Raw genomic sequence first — 23,858 nt, forward strand, 5'->3', positions numbered from 1 at the left:
CGTAGATGACTGGGGAAGGCAATGGCAAACCACCCCATAAAAATGCCGTGACGTGACATCATCCCAGAGCCGGAAATGACTGGTGCTTGCACGGGAGACTACCTTTAAAAAAAAAATGAAAAGGGGGGGATTCTGTTACAGCCATTTCGAAGGTGAGGAGAGAAAGGTGGCATTTGTGGTAGTTAGTGCACATTGTATGCCGTCTGCCTGCTAGCACCCAATAACAGGCTCCGTTAACAGAGACCGGATCCATGAACTGGAGACTGCCCTATTAGACTCATTTGCTTAACCTTTATGAAGGAAAATGAAGGAGGTGAATGATGATTTGGAACAGCAGAGTGCATCCTACCTGACTTCTGACAGCTGCCCTGGAAAACATCTGGAAATGGGTGCCCACATATAGCCACTACGCCAATTAAACTTTATGCATATGGAGACTTATATTCTCTACTTTATATGCAAAATAATATTGCACTCCCCCAAATCAAACAGCACCAAGTGTCTTCAGAAGACAGAGCCAACACTGCCCCTGTAGTTAACACGGAGGACTGATTAATCAGATTTCTGTCTTTTCTCTGCAAATAAGTGGGTTTTTTTTAAAAAAAAAAATACAATTGTGATGTGCAATACTATCTTTGGATGAAGGCTTCTGTTTTTCTCCTAAAGGGAGACAAACAAACACATATACCTTGATGCTTTTTTTTGTATGTTGCATTTGTTATTTGTACCTCTAATTTATCTCTTCTATCCTCAAAAGCAGTATTTTTTTTTTTTTACATTATGGAGTGAATCAAGAGGTCTTGCAGAGCTCTTCATCTGTCTTTGCTTGAAGCTTGGAAAAGACAAACCGTTTGAGTTCAGACGTTATGGTCTTAAGAGTATTTGCTATTCTTAAGAGAGAGAAAAGGGTATGCTCTGCTAGATATCTTGGGCAAGAAATGACATGGGTGCAGCATCTGAAATTTATTACAGAATAAGCCCAGCAGGAACTCATTTGCATATTAAGCCATACCTCCTGACACCAAGCCAGCTGGAACTGCATTCCTGCTCAAAAAAAGTCCTGGTGGTAGTCCTGAGTAGTGATTTTATATTTTGATTTTATGTTTCTTAATGCATATTATTTTATGTGTTTTATCTATGTCTGTAAGCTGCCTTGAGCTCTGTAATAAAAGTTTTAAAAGAACAAAATATTTTAGCTCTGGTTTTAATGATGTGGGGTTTTGTGGGTTTTAAAGATGTGGTTTTTATTATATATGTCGTAATTTGTTAGCTGTCTGGGTGGTCCTTAATGAGGGCAAGAAAGGCAGAATATACATTTTGTAAAACAAGCAAACTAATAAATAGGTAATATGGAAGTCCTTTCTCTGCCTGAAATCCTGGAGAGCTACTGCCAGCCTGAGTAGACAGTTACCAAACTTTATGGATCAAGGATTCAATTCAGGATACGGCAGCTTCATGCACTAAGGTATATTAAGTATAGTAGGCATTTTGATTTCCAATTCTGTCTGAAGGAACAAATGTCAAAACATCATGTAGTCCAAGAGGATAATAAAATTCATAAGCACAGTAAAGGAACTGCGTGCGTAAGAGGAGTTGAATTAGCAGTCTGTCACGGCTGGGGCCGGGTCAGGCAAAGTCCAGAGGCAGTCCGAGGTCTGTAGCCAGTAAGCAGGAGGGTCCGAGGCGCCAACTCCGAATCACTGTAGAAGTATCGCAGGTCTGAGGTCCAGAAGCCGAGGTCAGGGAGTCCAGAAGTCCAAAGCCAAAGTCAGGGAGTCAGGAACCAAAGTCAAGCCGGAGTGGATGCTAGAATGTCAGGGAGATGACTAGTTGCTTCCACAAAGCTTCCTCCCAAAGCCCACAGCTATATAGCCCTCTGCTGGCTGTTGCCCGTTTGGGCTAATTGCTGGCTCAGGGAGGCAGCCAGGATCCTGTTACCACTCAAGCATCCTTGCTCTTAGAAGGGCCAGAATCCTCTCAGAACTCAGGGCTCAGGGAGCGTCTTGCTTGTGAGCGTGCCGCCCTCCTCCGATCCCTGAGGTCCTGCCGGAGGCGGTCACGCACACGAGCCACCCGAGAGGGCGAGGCAGGGGGGCTGGGATCTTCTCCAGCAGGAGGCAGGGGCACTGGTGCAGGTGGCAGGGGCACAGTTTCCTCATCAGACTCAACTTCCTCTGAAGGGTCCCCAGCACCCATGACACAGTCCTACAGGTTGCTGGACTTTATCACATTTTCTACAGCCTTAAAAGTGTTTTCCTATTGCACGAGGGTTGCCAATCCTCAAGTGGAGGTGAGGGATCCCCGGTTTGGAGGCCCTCTCCCAGCTTCAGGGTCATCAGAAAGCGGGGGCGGGGGACAGAAATGTCTGCTGGGCATTCCATTATTCCCTATGGAGACCAATTCCCACAGGGTATAATGGAGGAGTGATCCACTGATCTGGGTTTCTGCGGGGGTGTGTGTTGTTTTTTGGGGTAGAAGCACCAAATTTGCAGCATAGCATCCAATGCCTCTCCTCAAAACACCTTCCAAGTTTCAAAAGGGGGTCCAATTCTATGAGCCCCCAAAGGAGGTGCCCCTATCCTTCATTGTTTCCAATGGAGGGAAAGCATTTAAAAGGTGTGCAGCCCCTTTAAATGTGATGGCCAGAACTCCCTTTGGAATTCAATTATGCTTGCCACCACCTTGCTCCTGGCTCCACCCCAGTGTCTCGTGGCTCCACCCCCAAAGTCCCCAAATATTTCTTGAATTGGACTTGGCAACCCTATATTGCACTATTGTGGCAAAGGATTGTCATGCTCATGCAAAATCCACAGAACCACACATGTGTCTCCAAAGGCAGTTCTTGTCTCTTGAATCACCACTAGCCATGCAGCAGACAAAACAGCTGAACAGCTACTGTGGTTGAAGAAAGCCATCTTGTGCTGAAAGAACGTTTCAAATTTTGCTGGGGAGAGTGGTAGAATATAGGCCAATATGGCATGCAGATCGGGGAGCTGAAAGTCAGGAAAATCCCATGGGGCAAGGCCAAATCCTTGAGCGCTCCTACAGCAACTCCACAAATCCCAATCGTTATTAGATCAATGAGCATGATGCTTCACAGCAAAAAGAAGAGAGGGCCAGAAGCTTGTAAAAGGACCAACAATGGCTTGAGATAATTCTGCAGGTTTATTGTTCCATACAGTAAAGTGTGCTGCCAAGGTTGTAAAACAGTCAGATTAGAGTCTGGCAAAGAGAGCTTTGTGTTGGGGGGAAACAAGGAGTACAGGAACCTTTTCATGCACTTCCATCCTCACTGCATTCTTTTTGGGGAGGGAGGGGAGCTGGCTTCCCAAATGCATCAAGAAAGAGAGACCGCTGTTCTAAAAAAAACCCTCTTATTTAACTTCAATCCCAAATGCAAATTCATTAAAACATATAAGAATCAAGTTATGCAGTAGAGCCCCATGGCACAGAGTGGTAAGCTGCAGTACTGCAATCCGAACTCTCTGCTCATGACCTGAGTTCGATTCCGGCAGAAGCTGAGTTCAGGTAGCCGTCTCAAGGCTGACTCAGCCTTCCACCCTTCCGAAGTTGGTCAAATGAGTACCCAGCTTGCTGAGGGGAAAGCGTAGATGACTGGGGAAGGCAATGGCAAACCATCCCGTAAAAAGTCTGCCGTGAAAATGCCATGATGCAACATCAACCCATGGGTCGGTAACAATTCAGTGCTTGCACAGGGAACTACATTTACCTTTATGCAGTATACAGAATTAATCAAATTACTTAAATACCCAATTAGAGGGTGCTGTAATGTTATAAAGGATATATATGGCCTAGGACCTGCCTACCTGAAGGACCGTCTCTCCCCACATGTTCCCCAGAGAGTACTGAGATCGGGAACCCAAAATCTTCTCGTTATCCCCGGGCCAAAGGAAGCCCGCCTAAAATCTACTAGGGACAGGGCCTTCTCTGTTATGGCCCCTTCCTGGTGGAACCAGCTGCCAGAAGAGGTGAGGGCCCTGCGGGACCTTGCGCAGTTCCGCAGGGCCTGTAAGACAACCCTCTTCCGGCTGGCTTATAACTAACCGGCACAGGAAACTAAGTGTAGCTCTTCCAGATTTAGGCTATCCCTAATGTTTCAATGTTTTTAAATGTTGGATTTTATGTTGTGAGCCGCCCTGAGCCACCTGGTGGGAAGGGCGGGATATAAATCATAAATAAATAAATAAATATCGAGGCAAGAGAAGATCAGAAGTGAATTGACTTCACCTTGCTCTGCATGGCAACCCCAGTCTTTCTTGGTGGTCTCCCATCCAAGTACTGTCCCCATTTAGTTTCTGAGCTCTGATAAGATGGGGTTAGTCTGGGCCATTAAAGCTGTTATTCCCCCCCCCCCACACACACACACAGACGTTACAGTGTTTTAAATGGTACACTACCTTGAGCACCTTTATAGAAAGGCAATATATAAATGAAGTAAACAGAAGCAAGCTCTGAAGAGCTTGTACTCTAAATGTCAACACCAGGAGAAACAATAGAAGAAAGAAGAATGACAGGAGAGGCAAGGTCATTATGGAATGACTGCTGGGAAATGCAAACACTTGTGCTTATGGTCTGTTGTGGCTGGAGGGTGAGGTTTACTGACACAGGGATTCTTATTGCAAGTTCTATCCCTGCTGAGTTGATCCTCCAACTGCTCATGCAGCAAGCAAACTCCTGTATTCTTAATAAGCAGGGCTTTTTTTGTAGCAGGAACTCCTTTGCATATTAGGCCACTTACCCCTGATGTAGCCAATGCTCCAGGAGCTTACAGTAGGCCATGTACTAAGAGCCCTGTAAGGAATTCTAGTAAGACCTCCTTTACATATTAGGCCACACACCCCTGATGTAGCCAATCCTCCTGGAGCTTACAGCAGGCCCTGTACTAAGAGCCCTGAAAGGAATTCTAGCAGGACTTCCTTTGCATATTAGGCCACACACCCCTGATGTAGCCAATCCTCCTGGAGCTTACAGCAGGCCCTGTACGAAGGGCCCTGTAAGGAATTCTAGCAGGACCTCCTTTGCATATTAGGCCACACACCCCTGATGTAGCCAATCCTCCTGGAGCTTACAGTAGGCCCTGTAAGAAGAGCCCTGAAAGGAATTCTAGCAGGACCTCCTTTGCATATTAGGCCACACACCCCTGATGTAGCCAATCCTCCTGGAACTTACAGCAGGCCCTGTACGAAGAGCCCTGTAAGGAATTCTAGCAGGACCTCCTTTGCATATTAGGCCACACACCCCTGATGTAGCCAATCCTCCTGGAGCTTACAGCAGGCCCTGTACGAAGAGCCCTGTAAGGAATTCTAGCAGGACCTCCTTTGCATATTAGGCCACACACCCCTCATGTAGCCAATGCTCCAGGAGCTTACAGTAGGCCCTGTACTGAAAGCACTGTACGCTAGGGCTGCCCATGGCCTCTGGTGGGGAACTCTTCTTTTGCATGCACAATGTGTACTCAAAGGAGTCTCAGGATGGCTTACAATCACCCTGTGAGGCAGGTGGGCCTGAGAGAGCTTCAAGAGGACTGTGACTGACCTAAGGTCACCCAGCTGGCTGCATGTGGAAGAAGAATGGGGAATCAAACCTAGTTATCTGGATTAGAGTCCACTGCTCTTAACTACCGCACCAAGCTGAGAGGACAAAGAGGTCAAGTGGACAAAGAGGCTGACCAGTGAGTTCACAGCTTACTCACTAAAATCATGGATTAATGTGAACATGAGCTGTAGCTCATGTTGCCACTGATAAGTATGTTACACTAACTCTTGACAATTATTCAATGTTGTTCCTGCATTCTATGAGCAGCCTGTCAGCTTGGTCCAGCTTAGTCCAGTCTCATCAGATCTTGGAAGTTAAGCAGGGTTAGCCCTGACTAGTATTTGGATAGGAGATCTCAAAGGAATACCAGGGTAGTGACACAATGGCAAACCATCTCTGAAGCCTTAAAAGCCTACAGGGGAGCTATAAATTGGCTGCAACTTTACAGTGCTTTCCACCACCAGCTTTTCAGGGGTTCAAGATTACGGAACTCAACTTCTTTACAGAAGCACCATAACGAACCCTAAGCTTTATTTTCGAAGGTGTTCTACTTCCCTCTGTCGAGCAAAGAGCCAACGGGGATAAGGAAGAATGTTTTGTGACAACTGTTTGCATTGCTATCAAGTTGTAAGCTGCAATTTATCACACAGAAAACTCCATGCTTGTTTGCCACAGGAGCTGGCGGCAGCTACAAGCACAGATGGCTTTAAGAGGGGATTGGATAAACATCTGGAGCAGAGATCCATTAGTGGCTATTAGCTACAGGGTGTAGGTGGAACTCTCTGTCTGGGGCAATGATGCTCTGTATTCTTGGTGTTTGGGGGGGGGAGGCAACAGTGGGAGGGCTTCTAACGACCTGGCCCCACTACTGGACCTCCTGGTGGCACCTGTTTTGCTTTTTGGCCACTGTGTGACAGTGTTGGACTGGATGGGCCATTGGCCTGATCCAACATGGTTTCTCTTATGTTCTTGTGTTCTTAAACGATACTCGTAGTCATAATATGCAAAAATAACTGTCCGCACTTATGGCCTACTCTTCGTTCACCAACTCTGCCACTGAGATTTACTGATGCTTACCTGATGTTACACAGCTCACACAAATAGCAGCTTGCATGATCACGCATATTCCAGCAACGTTGTGTAACAAATGGATGGATTCTTAATTCTGTGATACTGATGCTGAGAGAGGGAAACCTTCCAATACTAAATAACCTGCATTGAGCCTTCAAGGAGAGTACAGAATTTCCATTTTGACACACAGATTAGAGAGTATAAAAGGGAAAACACACTCCACCGGCATCCTCTCAACCTCACTACTCCATGGTAGTATGAGCCTGATTCACACATTCATGCTTGTATCTCGTGGACATTTGCCATCACACACATACATGTGTTGAGTGAGCCAGTAATCAAATAGAACACTGTGCAACACCTGATATCAATTCAAAACTCAGCTCCTTTCAACCAGAAACAATTTACATTTGGCAAGTGAGAGTTCTCAAGCAGGGGAATATAATGCATGTCCATGCAAAAATCACTGTGATGGAAGAAGAAGAAGAAGAAGAAGAAGAAGAAGAAGAAGAAGAAGAAGAAGAAGAAGAAGAAGAAGAAGAAGAAGAAGAAGAAGAAGAAGAAGAAGAAGAAGAAGAAGAAGAAGAAGAAGATGATGATGATGATGATATTGGATTTATATCCCGCCCTCCACTCCAAAGAGTCTCAGAGCGGCTCACAATCTCCTTTACCTTCCTCCCCCACAACAGACACCCTGTGAGGTAGATGAAGATATTGGATTTATATCCCGCCCTCCACTCCGAAGAGTCTCAGAGCGGCTCACAATCTCCTTTACCTTCCTCCCCCACAACAGACACCCTGTGAGGTAGATGAAGATATTGGATTTATATCCCGCCCTCCACTCCGAAGAGTCTCAGAGCGGCTCACAATCTCCTTTCCCTTCCTCCCCCACAACAGACACCCTGTGAGGTGGGTGGGGCTGGAGAGGGCTCTCACAGCAGCTGCCCTTTCAAGGACAACCTCTGCCAGAGCTATGGCTGACCCAAGGCCATGCCAGCAGCTGTAAGTGGAGGAGTGGGGAATCAAACCCGGTTCTCCCAGATAAGAGTCCGTACACTTAACCACTACACCAAACTGGCTCTCCAAAGACCAAACAGAAACAGCATCTCTAAAAGCAGCCCCGTTAGACCCTGGTGTCTTCCTCTTTTCCAGTACGCATTCATGAATGACTAAGTTTCCCTTTTTTGCAGCAAACAACTCTTGGAAGAACATATTGCTCTCTATGTAATGGTACAGGACATTTCGCAGAGCTTGCCAGAAACTGCTGAGCTTTTTTGCTGTGTGAAAACACCAAGGAGTGCTTTCCTCCCATGGATTCTCCAACTCAAAAAAACCAGCATTAAACACAACACACAGATGCTATATTAAAGGCGACAAGCTATATAATGGAAGAAGAAGAAGATATTGGATTTATATCCCACCCTCCACTCCAAATCTCAGAGTCTCAGAGCAGCTCACAATCTCCTTTACCTTCCTCCCCCACAACAGACACCCTGTGAGGTGGGTGGGGTTGAGAGGACTCACACAGCAGCTGCCCTTTCAAGGACAACCTCTGCCAGAGCTATGGCTGATCCAAGGCCATGCCAGCAGGTGCAAGTGGAGGAGTGGGGAATCAAACCTGGTTCTCCCAGATAAGAGTCCGCACACATAACCACTACACCAAACTGGCTGTATGGGGTCTTATTCTCTAAATACAGGGTCTTATTCTTCGCTGTCACCTCAAGGTATCGTGAGATTTTTTTTCCTGATCTAACCTTAATGGGGCCATCAAGTGCAGGTTAAAACTGCTTTTTATGTACTTCAGGAAACAAAATTAGTCTTAAATAGAGTTCAAGCGCTATTGCACAATGCAGAAGGAATGGTAACTAAATCAAGATGGAAAGTCAGCAGACAGGAAGTGATCTCATGAGGGGAGGTGGATACAAGCACCTCATGAGGGGTGGTAGATACAAGTGGTGGCAATTCTCCATACTGGTCTCCTTCTCCTTTATGGGCTATTTTTCTTCCAGGAGAGCCACAACCGTGGTCAGGAGTACCCAGGGGTGGAATTCTAGGAGCTCCTTTGCATATTAGGCCACACACCCCTGATGTAGCCAATCCTCCAAGAGCTTACAAGGCTCTTTTTTGTAAGCTCTTGGAGGATTGGCTACATCAGCAGGGTGTGGCCTAATATGCAAAGGAGCTCCTGCTGGAATTCCACCCCTGGGAGTACCACAGATGTTCTTTGCGCATTCCCGTCTCACCAAGCTGTACAGGTGGCTATAAAGGAATGTACATGAGAGCTGTGAAGGAAACAGGACGATCAGAGGCATGTGGGAAATGTGGAAAAGACTAAAGAGTCGTCTTGGCAATCAAGAGAGAAAAAAGAAAAGGAGGAAATGTATAGGTGAAATACAATAAATCTTGTCTTCTGCGTTCCAAGTTTACGATAATGATCAGACTCTTTGAACAGAATAGCTGTAAGACAGTTGGAAATGTGACTAAGAACAGAGGAAGAAAATCAGGGAGTAGAACGACAAAGTAGGATATTTTCTGCCAATCAGCTGAGATAGTGTAGTAGGCCAAAAGAGGATAGCGGACTGCCAAAAGGGGCCAAGATAGAGTTGCCAACCTCCAGATGGGGCCCAGAGATCTCCTGGAATCACAACTGATTCTAGACTACAGAGATCAGTTCTCCTACAGAAAATTCACTGCCACAGGAGGTGGTGGCGGCTGCAAGCATAGACAGCTTCAAGAGGGGATTGGATAAACATATGGAGCAAAGGTCCATCAGTGGCTATTAGCCACAGTGTATTGTTAGAACTCTCTATCTGGGGCAGTGATGTTCTGTATTCTTGGTGCTTGGGGGGGCACAGTGGGAGGGCTTCTAGTATTCTGGCCCGACTGATTGACCTCCTGATGGCACCTAGGTTTTTTGGCCAGAGTGTTGGACTGGATGGGTCATTGGTCTGATCCAACATGGCTTCTCTTATGGACTTATGTTCTTAAATGGCTTTGGAAAGTGGACTCTATGGCATTATACTCTTCTGAGGTCCCTCCCCAAACACCATTCCCAGGCTCCACTCTCAAATCTTCATGAATTTCCCGATAGACAGGCCAGGGGCTAAGCTCTGAGAAAACACCAACAGAAAGAGGAAAACCTAGAAGAAAGAGACATGAATGAAATCTTTAGAGGAATAATTTTGCAAGATACAAGTGTGATCAAGAAGGGGCACTAGTGAACTCCAAAGAACAAAGGAGAACGAAGAATCAGAGAGTGATCAAGTCTATCAAAAGACGAAGAGAAGTCAAACAGAATCAAAACAGAAAATAGCCCTTGTGACTCCACAATTCTCATTAGAGATTTTTACAACAGCACTCTCAGTTAAGATGTCAAGTTCAAAAACAAGACTGAAAAAGGGTCACCAGCGGGACCTACAACTGTAACAAACAAAAGACTAAAACTTGGAAGGAAGAGAGAAGCAACAAATGTGTACTAATTGACAGCCATAAAAGATATCTGAAGAAGGGCAAGGTTGAGGACAACATCAGAGGATAACAGACATAAAACAGAAATAGCTAGATTTGAGTCCGATCGCACCTTAGAGAAAAGATTTTTAAGGTATAAGATTTCAAAAGTCAAAGTTCCCTTGAACTGTTGTACAGAATTGTAGGGGACAATCAGAAAATAGTTCTTGGATGCCCATATCCATATTTAATCATATATTTTTTTTAAAAAAAATTGAAAACATATAATTACATTGCACTCATTGTAAGCCCTATGATGTCCTTCATTTTTGCCCCCCTAACACAACGGATATCTGGATTGGTTAAAAAATGACAACTATAATTTAAAAGCTAAAGTTGGGATAATAGTCTGGTTTACAAATGCAGCAGAATGAGAAGAGAGAGCGGTGCATACCACCTTAGGCTGAGGGTAAACGTTTATATTAAAGAATATATTTATATTAAATAATACCTTGTAAGTACAATACTAGCACAGAGAACACGATGGACTATGCTACAAGCTTTACACTAATGTTGTATTTGCAAGATGTTGTTGCATACATGAGGGAACGGTATTTAAAAAAAACCCGACTCTCTTCATTTTGCAAATCAAAACGGCACAGCCCTCAAAATTCTATCACTCAAGTCTATTGTGCGGCTTGGTTGTTGTCGATTCGCATACTTTTCCTCCTTTTCTAACGATTTTACTGCATCATTTTTATATGGTGAGGTGCTTCAAACAATTTGGAGAGGCGGCATGTAACTTTTCTGAACAAAGAAATAAACGGCAACCTAGCTGAGATCTGGTTCCATCGACTGAGAGCCTTGCTCTAACCACTTAGAGCCAAACTCTCATTATGGACAGACAACGGGCAATTTGTCACCACCTCATCAGAGCAAACAGAAGCAGAGAACAGGGAAAGACTGTGCCCTTTCCAAAGGGTACCCATGTGAACACAAGCTCCATCCCCCTCCCCAGTGCCATCTTTCCCCAACTGGGTAATCACCTGTCGTAGCAGTTGAAATCATCTAGCCAGCAGCCTTTCTTCACCAGCTCGATAGATCCAGAGTTGTTTCTCCAGGAGGCATAGCAATGGAGACGCTTGTCCTTCTCCCCTTCGCAGCGTTCCACGCCGCTCTGGTTCGTCTTCTCCAGCTCCCAGTTGGCGTTGTAGTAGATGCATTCCCTCGTCTCAGCCTCACCGTGGCCTGGCCCTGAAGGGAGAATCAGTCAGTCAGTCAATCAGTCTTTATTACAGCCCACAGGTCATTCAAAAGCAAGGGAAAACCCCTAAAATTAATAACCTGCATAAACTCTCAGTATACATCATTCATCCTAATATATCTAACAGCTTAAAGGTTGGGATCTGCATAGATTATATACAGGATGTTAACTCAGCCAGTGTTTTCATTGCAGAGAATAGAAAACTTGACCAGAAATACAGTACTTCTTTCGTCAACCCTCCACCAGTAAGATTTTGAGAGTCTTCTGTCCAGTTTTTTAAATCAACCAGCACAAGAAAATTCAAAGTGAAAGCCCCATAATGAATGGAACAAGACCCCTCCCCCCATTTTTTCACAAAACTGAAGAAGACTGCAGATTTATATGCCACTCTTCTCTCTGAATCAGAGACTCAGAGCGGCTTACAATCGCCTATATCTTCTCCTCTCACAACAGACACCCTGTGAGGTGGATGGGGCTGAGAGAGCTCTGACAGAAGCTGCCTTTTCAAGGACAACTCTGGCGAGAGCTACGGCTAACCCAAGGCCATTCCAGCAGCTGCAAGTGGAGGAGTGGGGAATCAAACTTGGTTCTCCCAGATAAGAGTCCACACACTCAACCACTACACCAAACTGGCTCTCTGTTGTAGCCATTATTTATTCATTAAACTATTTACAACCCATCTATGGTGACTCAAGGCAGCTTTCAAAAGCTGGAGAAGCAGAACAACACACTGTAAGAAAAGTCAAACAGAACAAAACAAAGACCTTAAAACGATGAAACCCTCCAATCATAAGAAACAGTAAAACAAATAATAAACCACTCTGTTTGCTGAAAAAGAATTATCCCAAACAGCCACCAAACAGATTACTTCAAGGAACAAACATTCCCTGAGTTCTCAGAAGAGGAATTTCAGAGACCTGGAAACAGTGAAAATTTTTGTCCTCAAGAGCCGCCTCTCTCATTACATACACTTCTGGAACACGGAAGTCTTTTTAAGGGGGGCAGTAAGTGAACCTGATAGGGCTAGCTTGGACAACCCCTATCTTTTATCCTACTAGCCCTGGAACAGACACAAGTCATGACAGTGCTGCCTATAGGATCTTGATATGGATAGCCCAGGCAACTCAAATCTTGGAAGCTAAGCAGAGTCAACTCTGGCAAGTATCTGGATGGGAGACTTCCTTGGAATACCAGCAGTTGAGAGTCGGGGCAGGCTTTATTCAGCCACCTCCCTGAATATGCTCCAGGCCCCCAGTTGGTGGCTATGACTTCCAGGTGCACACATACACACTCACACAAATACCAAAAATTCCAAAATAACAATAATAATACTGCCTATAGGCACGAGCAGAAATCTATCCTTAAATGAAAGTGTGTACTCTTTTTCCATCTCTTTTAAACATGGTTCTTGGGGTGGTGATTTCTGCACCCTACCACAGCAAATATATTATGACTATCCCCATATAGTATACCAAGGAGTGTGTATTTTATAATTCTGCCTCTAATAAATCACTTTCCCTTATTTTGTCCTGGTTCTTCCTTTTGAGGGATGCCTTAATGCGGTTTTGTCAGTGTGAGGGAGAGCATGGAGAGCCAGTTTGGTGTAGTGGTGTAGACATGAATATCAGGAAGGAAGGAAGGAAGGAAGGAAGGAAGGAAGGAAGGAAGGAAGGAAGGAAGGAAGGAAGGAAGGAAGGAAGGGAGGGAGGGAGGGAGGGAGGGTATGGAGGGAGGGGTGAAAAGAAAGCAACTTTAAATGTATCCTCCAAGTTGATGACTGACAGGGCAGTGGGTGAAAGCCAGAGTTTGGCCACCTCTGCCACTTGCAGCCAAAGAAGAAACCTCATAGCACATGGTTACTGTTTTCCAATAGAATCAAAGGTTTGTTTTGAGAATATAATGGGATTGTCCCCCTGTCTGCTGCCTCGAGCTCCTTACATTCAACTGATGAGGCAGGTCATCAGCAATGCAGAGATACAGAACTAGCAGCCCTCTGAGGAGGCTGCCTGTTGCACATCTGCATGAGTCACTGTTCTGCGTTTGCTCCTTTTCAGCCACAGGGTATACAGAAATACGACTCATACAGAAACACAGAAGATGGACAATAGTTATTCTTGAACACAGAAGTATGTAAACACAAGACAGAGGATATTTATTTATTTGTTCAATTTCTATCTCGCCCTCTCCGCCAAAGCAGGCTCAGGGCGGCTTACATGTCCATGTATATACATGAAATATAAAAATACATTAAAACATAAAATCATAAACATATCAAAACATTTCAAGTGCTATATTGATCTTTAGATGGCAATCTGTTTGATAAGATGGACAGCAACCTATTCTGTTTCCTATCAATCAAGTTAAGTACTTGGGGGAGGGGCTGTGGCTCTGCGGTGGAGCGTCTGCTTGGCACACAGAAGGTCCCAGGTTCAATCCTCGGCATCTCCAGTTAAAAGGGTCAGACAGCAGGTGATGTGAAAGACCTCTGCCTGAGACCCTGGAGAGGAACTGCCAGTCTGAGTAGACAATTCTGACTGTGATGGACCAATGGGCCATAAGGTAGCTTCACATGTACTCTGACTGGAAACAGAGATATTCCTGGAATCAGCTTGGAACCTTCTTCATGCCAAGCAAGTGCTCTACTACTGAGCCAGGCTTCTCCCCCAATTCATTTTGGTCCTAAAACAGAATGCGTGTCCCACTCCCAGCTGTCGTAAGTTTGGGAAACAAATCCTTGCCTTGCAGGATCAGGGCAGAAACCAAGCGCAGAGCCTAACGAGTTTTATCAGGAAAGATGTTTTGAGTTTGCTATGAAATGCGCGGAGTCTACCAAGATTGGACCCCTCCCCCGCCCCGCAAGAGTTTCTCTATTGATTCTCCTTGACATTTTCAAATACCACAATTCCAAATTCAATTCACTGTCAATGGTGCGGGTGGGGAAAGAACTGCAATGCATGTAAGCGGATGATAAGACGCTGGAAGTACAGAAGGTCAGACATCGGGCAAGCCATGCCCCTAAGAGCTGGACTGTGTTTCTTTTCCCTTCTTGACACCCTCTTCCACCTGAATAATCAGAGCTGAGGAGTTGGCAGCCCCCCCGGAAAGATGAAGCGGGGGGAAGAAAACAGAACTGAACAATATCTCTGCGAGCTGCCAAGACAGATTGTGCAAAACGTTGTTATGAAGTCTTCCACACATCAAACTCTAAACAGAAAAAGGCACAATGCCTTGGTTGCAAGCAGTCACATCCTGTGACAAGGAGTTTCGTGACTTTATAAAGGAGTGGAAAGGGAGCTTCTCTCCAGACCGAAACTGTACACTGCAGCAACCAATTTCCTTGGACATTCCCCTCTCTGACCTCAGTGTTGGTATAACAAATCGATTCAGGTGGGCAGCTATGTTGGTCTGAAGCAGCCGGACAAAGTTTTGAATCCAGTGGCACCTTTAAGACCAACAAAAGTTAGACTGGGTATATATTTTTACGTGCATTCACACTTCTTCAGATACACCGTCAGATGTATCAGAACCGTGCATCCACCTGAAAGCTTATAGCTTTCAAGAATGTGTTCAAATTAAGGACAGGAAGGCACTGGCTGGATATTAAGGGAAGGGGGCAATTTACAATAAGAGTACTTCAGCAGTGGAATTGGCTGCCTACAGAGGTGGTGAGATCCCCCTTACTGGCAAGTCTTTAAGCAGCAGCTGGACAAATACTTGTCAGGGATGCTCTAAGCTGATACTGCACTGAGCAGGGAGTTGGACTAGATGGCCTGTATGGCCCCTTCCAACTATGTGATTCTATGACTACAATAAGGAGGGAGGAAAGGGCAAAATCTCCACCCTCAGTGCATTTCCTGACCAGCATGGCTACTAGTCCACACTATTAAATCCACATTGAGCCCAAGACCCCTGGGAATGAACCTTCCTGAGACCATGGGCTGCTGTTGTTGTTCATTCGCACAGTTGAGTCCGACTCTTTGCGACCCCATGGACAAAGTCACGCCAGGTCCTCCTGTCTTCCACCATCCTCCAAAGTCTGCTCAAATTCGTGTTTGTTACATCAATAATGCTGTCCAGCCATTCAATTTTTTGCCATCCCTTCTTCTTTTGCCTTCTGTCTTTCCCAGCATCAGGATCTTCTCAAGTGAATGCTCCTTTCTCATTGGGTGGCCAAAGTATCTGAGCTTCAGCTTCAGCATCTGACCTTCTAGGGAACAGTCTGGGTTGATTTCCCTTAGGACGGACTGATTGGATCTTCTTGCAGTCCAAGAGAGTCTCAAGAGTCTTCTCCAGCACCACAGCTCAAAAGCATCTATTCTTCTGCGCTTGGCCTTCCTTATGGTCCAGCTCTCACAGCCATACATTACTACTGGGAATACCATTGCTTTGACTGTATGGACTTTTGTTGGCAGGGTAATGTCTCTACTTTTTATTATACTGCCCAGGTTCGCCATAGCTGTCCTCCCATGGAGCAAACGGCTTTTAATTTCATCGCTACAATGACCATCTGCAGTGATCTTGGACCCCAGAAATGTGAAGTCTGTCACTACTTCCATGTCTTCCCCTTCTATTTGCCAAGGTGTGATGGGGCCGGATGCCATGATCTTAGGTTTTGTGCTGTTGAGTTTCAAGCCTACTTTTGCGCTCTCCTCTTTCACCCTCAACAAGAGGTTTTTTTAGGTCCTCCTCACATTCTGCCATTAGAGTGGTATCATCTGCATATCAAAGGTAGTTGATGTTTTTCCCGGCAATCTTAATTCCAGCTTGTGCTTCATCCAGGCCAGCATTCCGCATGATGTACTCTGCATATAAATTAAAATAAGCAGGGTGACAATATACATCCTTGTCGAACTCCTTTTCCTATTCTAAACCAATCAGTTGTTCCATATCATTCTGACCATTGCTTCTTGACCCTTATACAGGTTTCTCAGGAGACATGTGAGGTGGTCTGGTATGCCCATCTCTTTAAGGACTTGCCACCGTTTGTTGTGATCCACACAATCAAAAGCTTTAGCATAGCCAATGAAACAGAAATAGACATTTTTCTGATACTCCTGTGCTTTGGCTGCTAGAAAGAAGCAAATATAAGAAAGATGCATGAACATCAGCAACTTCTGCTGATAGATCACTGGATCCAGTCCAATGTTTTAGTTTGTTGCATGCCATGGTTTGGTGACAAAAGGATTCTAGAAGGCGGCTTATTCAGAAGACAAATCACAGCTACATCTACCTCCATGACACCAGCTGCAGCACACCATAAAATCCTTAATCTACAGCAAAGCAATAAAGATAAATAACTGTAACAGTTTAGATCTAAAGTGACCTTAAATGAACTAACACTTAGAAGACTTTAGACAAGGAGGATTTTTTTTTTTTAATTTTCCCTTCTGGGGCAAATGTCCCTTTCAAGGGGGCTAAATTACTTGGGAGAAAGGGAGCAATGAGGGAGGGAGATTTAACCTCTCTTTTTTGGGCTGTGATCCCAGTCCAGCTCTTCCCTTGCGGCAGCTATTTGTGGAATTGTAAACAAATAGGAGATCCTAACACACCCTGGAGAATCTGCAAAGACTGAAAAATCACACCACAGGAACAACAGTGTAGAGAATACAAATCATGTATGGAAAACAACTGACTCCTCTTGTTATTACAAACAGCTTCAAGTAAAAGGTGGTACAGCAAATGAACAGGGGGCCGGCCTTGTGGTTGATTAGCAATTCAGCAGGCAGAAAGAGTTGTGCCTAGGCTATAGACAGGCAACCAACTCGATACTACTCAATAGACAACTAACTATAGGACATCACTCTTAAGGAACAACATCATGCATCAAACCAAGCGCATCTTTACACAAGAAGTCACAATGCAATTTACAGCATTCTACATTTTTAGACATGCAGTTCTAATCAGGGGTAGAATTCTAGCAGGAGCTCCTTTACATATTACGCCACACACTCCTGATGCAGCCAATCCTCCAAAAGCTTATAAAAAAGAGCCTTGTAAGCTCTTGGAGGATTAGCTACACCAGGAGGGTGTGGCCTAATATGCAAAGGAGCTCCTGCTAGAATTCCACCCCTGGCTCTAATGAATATCATACAGACATTCTAGATAGCCCAGACCAGTCCGAGCTCAAAGGCCTTGGATCAGCCTTGTTTTTTTATTGGATGGGAGACCACCAAGGCACTCCAGTACACAAAAGGCAGGCAGTGGCCAGCCACCTCTGCTCATCTCTTCTCATGAAAATTCTGTAGGATCACCATGTCAGCTGAAACTTGATGGCATTTTACACACACGCATGGAGCAGGAATTTGCATAGACCAGGCTGGATCCCATTTAGGAAAAATGAGAATAGATGGTCACAGAGCTGAGATAAAGAAGAAAGGCAACAGCTTGTGGGGCGATACTTCAAACTTCCTGGACCATTTCATCAAAGTTTCTGTGGAAGGAATGACAGAACTGAGAGATAAACTGAATTGCATGAACCAGGGTCACACGGAACAGAGCCTGATGTTTATTTCTGTCATTGTGACGAAAGAAATAAAGGTGTAAAGATTTAACAAGAATACTTCACTAAGGCAATTCCTTTCCCAATTGAAACAACGACCCTGAACCCAAAAGGAGGCGACTGCACCTTTAAGACCAACTTAGTTTTATTCATTACGTTCTGAATAAAAACTAAGTTGGTCTTAAAGGTGCAGTCGCCTCCTATTTTGTTCTACTACTTTAGACCAACACGGCTGCCTACTTGGATCTACCCTGAGCCCATTCCAGTATCTGTACATATAAAAAGTTCAATAGTGTTATCCCTCTGGAATGTACATTAATGCAGCCTTTAAGGTGTTCCATAGATCACGTCTTTTCTTTCGCAAATTATTCATCAAGATATATTTGGCTTCTTCTTTTTAAAGAGATCTTACGGATTTAATTAGCGGTGAACTATCTGAAATTTGTTTATATCTGCAGTGTGCACCATGCTTCTCCACTGCTGCTAGAAACGGAGCATAGATTTTTCACAAAACTGTAAGACAGCGTGATGGAATTTTTGTTCCTGTCAGATTCTGTGCTCATTCTATTATAACACCTGTTCTCAGGTTTTCCATTGTTTCAAAGATGAAGAAAACTTGTTTGTCTAGAGATGAAAACAGAACAAAAGAAATGTGTGAACATTGTGGGAAATAGCAATGCCTCTATCATGCACCCACATGTAACATCAAGAATCCAAAAGTGTTCATTAACAAAATATGTGCTCTGGTTTCAGAAATTTTTGAAACCACTTAAAGCTATTGGAAATCCTCCGCAGAAGCCGCTAGCATGCTTTTCATGTTCTGTCCTCATATTCTGAAAGAAGAAGAAGAAGACTGCCCTTCTCTCTGGATCAGAGTCTCAGAGCGGCTTACAATCTCCTATATCTTCTCCCCCCAAAACAGACACCCTGTGAGGTGGGTGGGGCTGAGAGGGCTCTCATAGCAGCTGCTCTTTCAAGGACAACCTCTGCCAGAGCTATGGCTGACCCAAGGCCATTCCAGCAGCTGTAAGTGGGTGAGTGGGGAATCAAATCTGATTCTTTCAGATAAGAGTCCGCACACTTAACCACTACACCAAACTGGCTCCACACCAAACTGTACTCGTACTTCCCACTTAATAAAGAGATTTCCAGTAATGAGATTTCCAAGAGCGTACTGATTTCCACATCAGGTTGGATCCTACCAATTCGTTCTGACGCTTTCCTGTTGGCACAAGGAGATTTTCTCTGAAGCAGAAAAGGGTTACTGTTTCAAAAAAGAAAAATGACTTCCTTTAATAATTCAGTGGATCTTCCTCCCCTGCCCAAGACTCTTGACACAAAATTAGCCTTGGAGTAACAAAGGAGACCGGAATAAAACAACCCTAGTGAGGCGCGGCCTTTGCCCTAGCACACAAGCCTCAAGAGGTTCAAAAGGAAACCCAAGATGCATTCTTTAAATTCTTCAAGAACAAAAAAAAAGAGGGGGGGGGTGTCAGTGAAACAAAAAGTTCCAAGAAGTCTCCCCCCCCCCCCAAACTATAAGAGAACTCTCACTCAGCACAAGACATCATACTCAGTTGACCTCATCAACGGAATTTTTCTGCAACTCAGCCCCAATGGGAAATTTCCAGGGATTGTTCCCGCTACAATACTGTCGTCATGAGCAAAAAAAATCCAGGAAGAAACTAGGAACCCTGAGGACTTACTCGTTTGGCAAAAGTGTATCAATCCTGCACTTATTTCCTGTTGTAGCCCAGGCTGGTACTTTCTCCCACCACTCTCCTTATCAGTCCAATATCTCCTTCCCTTCTGCCCCATATGTCTGGAAGAGCTCCCCCAACACCACCCTTCACCCTTGTTCAAATCTCAGCTCAAAGCCCCTTCTCCGTGAACCTGTTGACTTAACCCTTAGTCTCCTTCCCCACCAACCCCACCTTATTTTCCTTTTCACTATGTCCTGTAGTTGCAGCAAGGAACATCCTCCCATTCTTTGGTGCTCGTACTCGCCACTGAATAAAGAGATTTCCAGTAATGAGATTTGCAAGTGCGTACTGAGTTCCACATCAGGTTGGATCCTACCAATTCGTTCTGACGCCTTCCTCTTGGCACAAGGAGATTTCCTCTGAAGCAAGAGGCTTTTCTGCTGATAGGAGAGTCTCTTGCACAAATGGGATTTGAGTCCAGTAGCATCTTAAGAGACCAACATGATTTTTGAGGTAGAAGCTTTAGAGAGGAAAAGCTGCCTTCGTCAAGGGAAGCTTTGTTTCTCAAAAGCGTCTGCCCCCCAAATCTTGTTGGTTTCTATCTAACATGCTTGCTGGACTTGAAACTACAGGACTCAAAGTCAGCTGTTCTACCCAGGGCTTTTTGCGAAGCAGGAACTCCTTTGCATATTAGGGCAGACACCCCTGAAGTAGCCAATCCTCCAAGAGCTTATAGGGCTCTTAGCACAGGGCCTACTACTGTAAGCTCCAGGAGGATTGGCGACATCAGGGTGATATGCAAAGAAATTCCTGCTACCAAAAAACCATGGTACTACTGCAGGCCATCATGGCTACCCCTCAGAGGAGGAGGTTTTATATCCCTTCCACTACCCAAAGGAGTTTTGGAGCGGCTTACAATCACACCTTCTCTTTCTTTCCCCACAACAGACATTTTGTGAGGTAGGTGGGGCTGAAAGGGCATATGAACATATGAAGCTGCCTTATACTGAATCAGACCTTTGGTCCATCAAAGTCAGTATTGTCTTCTCAGACTGGCAGCAGCTCTCCAGGGTCTCAAGCTGAGGTTTTTCACACCTATTTGCCTGGACCCTTTTTTGGAGATGCCGGGGATTGATAGATGGATAGACAGACAGAAAGACAGACAGACAAGAACATAAGAGAAGCCATGTTGGATCAGGTCAATGGCCCATCCAGTCCAACACCCTGTGTCACACAGTGGCCAAAAAAACCAAGTGCCATCAGGAGGTCTACCAGTGGGGCTAGAAGCCCTCCCACTGTGCCCCACCCAAGCACCAAGAATACAGAGCATCACTGCCCCAGATAGAGAGTTCCAACAACACGCTGTGGCTAGTAACCACTGATGGACCTCTGCTCCATATGCTTATCCAATCCCCTTTTGAAGCTGTCTATGCTTGTAGTCACCGCCACCTCCTGTGGCAGTGAATTCCACAAGTTAATCACCCTTTGGGTGAAGAAGGACTTCCTTTTATCAGTTCCAACCCAACTGCTCAGCAATTTCTCAGATAGATAAATAGACAGACAGACAGAGATATATGTTTTTCTTCCAAGTCACAGCTGACTTACGGCAACCCTATGGAATTTTCAAGACACAATATATTCAGAGATGGTTTGCTATAGAGATAGAACTCCATTTCACCCACATCTCTGCCCAGGGTTCATTCTAAAATGGTGATGCTACCTTCTAAGACTTTGCAGTTTCTTTTTCAGTCTTTATACTAAAACCTCACCACCATGGCATTTATAAACAGCAGATTTCACTACTTTAGATGAAAGTATCCGCAATGCTAAATACGTGCATGTCTTTGCAAACACGAACGGTACTGGAAACACAGATAAGAATGGGTAAACTGCAGCGGTATTTTCACCTCCCTTTCTCTCCCTCTTTTAAAAGCATGTGTTATGCTAAAACACTGTAAGGGATTCAGAGCAGATACCCTGTTGTGCAACATGAATTTTAGCTGGACAGAGTTTCCCCATTCAGATTTGACCAGATGCATTTCAAGAAGATGCTTTAACTTTTTTTTTAAAGGATTCCCATTCCAATACAACTTCAGACTTCACAGAGCAAAACATTTCACGCAGACACTCAATCCAAACCAACAGCCAGAGCAGTGCGCTTTCCAGCTGGCTTTTGTGAACTTTGCTAATGCACCATGGTGAACCAAGGACAAAACCAGCAAATCTGTGATAAGATTTCACACAGAAAGCACACACGCACACACACACACACACAGCCTGAATTGGCCATCTGCTTCCAGTGTTCTAGCAGGCATGGCCAGGCTAATCCTTTCAACCATATGCATGGCGGCCAGTCTCCAAATGCCAGGCGCTGAGCAGCAATCCTGGAAAGAAAGCCTGCAGAAGTAGCTTCACAATGGGCTAGTCAGCCATCATTAACTTGCCTTTTTGAATAGGGGGACAGAGTAATGGAGGGGGACCTTGCAAGCCTGGAATTTACTGCCAGAGGAGGTGGTGGCAGCTGCAAGCACAGACAGCTTCAAGAGGGGATTGGATAAACATATGGAGCAGAGGTCCCTCAGTGGCTATTAGCAAGTGATGCTCTGTATTCTTGGTGTCTGGGGCATGTGATGCTCTGTATTTTTGGTGTCTGGGGCAAGTGATGCTCTGTATTCTTGGTGTCTGGGGCAAGTGATGCTCTGTATTCTTGGTGGTGGCATGTGATGCTCTGTATTCTTGGTATGTGGGGCAAGTGATGCTCTGTATTCTTGGTGTCTGGGGCAAGTGATGCTCTGTATTCTTGGTGTCTGGGGCAAGTGATGCTCTGTATTCTTGGTGCTTGATGGGGGGGGGACAGTGGGAGGGTTTCTAGAGTCCTGGCCTCACTGGTGGACCTCCTGATGGCATCTGGTTTCTTTGGCCACTATGTGACACAGAGTGTTGGACTGGATGGGACACTGGCCTGATCCAACATGGCTTCTCTTATGTTCTTATGTTCTTCTGATCTCTAACTGAAGCCCCTTTCCAAATGCCCTGATCTAGTTTATCTGAGAGCCTTAGCATCCCCTGACCCTTTACTCATTTAAACAGATACTCTGGCCCAGGGGTGGTCAAACGGCAGCTCAGGAGCCACTCTTTCACACATATCATGCAGCTCCTTGAGGTGGAGGAGGAGCTTAATGCAGGCTTGGTCTCAAGCATGCTTAGCACCAGGACCTCAGTCAGCCTCTGAGTGCTCACCCATAGTGAGGCGACTGTTTCAACCACGTGTGTGAAGTGGGGAAGGAGGGGGAAATAGGCAAGTTTGCAAGCTGTTCTTCTCCATAGAGGTCACTTGGAGACCCTGAAATCACAAGAGACAAGGGAGCCACTGGAAGAAGGGACGGGATTAAAGAGGGCAGGGCAGGGTTCTCCCTTAGTTTCATAGCTGTTTTAGAAGCTGTATTTTCTAACCTTGGTCTCAAGGCAAAGAGAGACGCATAATGATGCAAATGGTGGACAGGGATTTATAGGGTACATGTGTGTTTCCTTCTCACGCTGGTGCCAAAAATAATTCCCAAACCTTTTTCTATGCTGGTTTTACAGGGACTGTTATTCCCAGCTTTTGTTTTTAAACAAGTCTCCTTCTAGAATGGTCATGGTGTGAAGTGCATACATATGTATTTTATCTTTCTGTGCAAAGTATTAAGAGTTTTAATAAAGATGTGTGTATAATATTTGTTCATGTCTTGCGGCTCTCAAACATCTGATGTTTATTCTGTATGGCTCTCACATTAAGGAAGTTTGGCCACCCCTGCTCTGGCTTGTCCCAAGGAAACAGGGCTGATCACACTTCTTTATTTTAGTTTTTAAAGACTACAAATAAAAGTTTCCAAGGATAGCCATGTTGGTCTACAGAACAGCTAGATTTGAGTCCAGTTGTGCCTTACAGACCAAAAAGATTTTTGGGATATGAGCTTTAGAGTCAAAGCTCCCAAAAATCTGGTATGTCTCTAAGGCACAACTGGACTCCAGAAATAAGAAGAAGATATTGGATTTATATCCCGCCCTCCACTCCGAAGAGTCTCAGAGCGGCTCACAATCTCCTTTCCCTTCCTCCCCCACAACAGACACCCTGTGAGGTGGGTGGGGCTGGAGAGGGCTCTCACAGCAGCTGCTCTTTCAAGGACAACCTCTGCCAGAGTAATGGCTGACCCAAGGCCATACCAGCAGGTACAAGTGGAGGAATGGGGAATCAAACCCAGTTCTCCAAGATAAGAGTCCGCACACTTAACCACTACACCAAACTGGCTCTCCTTCTTGAAAGGAAATCAAGAAG

At 45.0% G+C, this 23,858-nt stretch overlaps 1 protein-coding gene across 1 annotated transcript in view; it reads right to left on the minus strand.

Annotated features, from left to right (window-relative positions):
• Positions 1–23,858, minus strand: part of ACVR2B (activin A receptor type 2B) — a 167,665-nt gene that overhangs the window by 34,793 nt on the left and 109,014 nt on the right. Inside the window, exon 2 of the mRNA XM_060248008.1 lies at positions 11,121–11,328. Within this exon, the coding sequence (XP_060103991.1) occupies positions 11,121–11,328 (208 nt within the window). The remainder of the gene's footprint in view (positions 1–11,120; positions 11,329–23,858) is intronic.

Source organism: Heteronotia binoei, chromosome 10 (genome assembly GCF_032191835.1).
Source record: "Heteronotia binoei isolate CCM8104 ecotype False Entrance Well chromosome 10, APGP_CSIRO_Hbin_v1, whole genome shotgun sequence".
Lineage (NCBI taxonomy): Eukaryota > Metazoa > Chordata > Lepidosauria > Squamata > Gekkonidae > Heteronotia > Heteronotia binoei.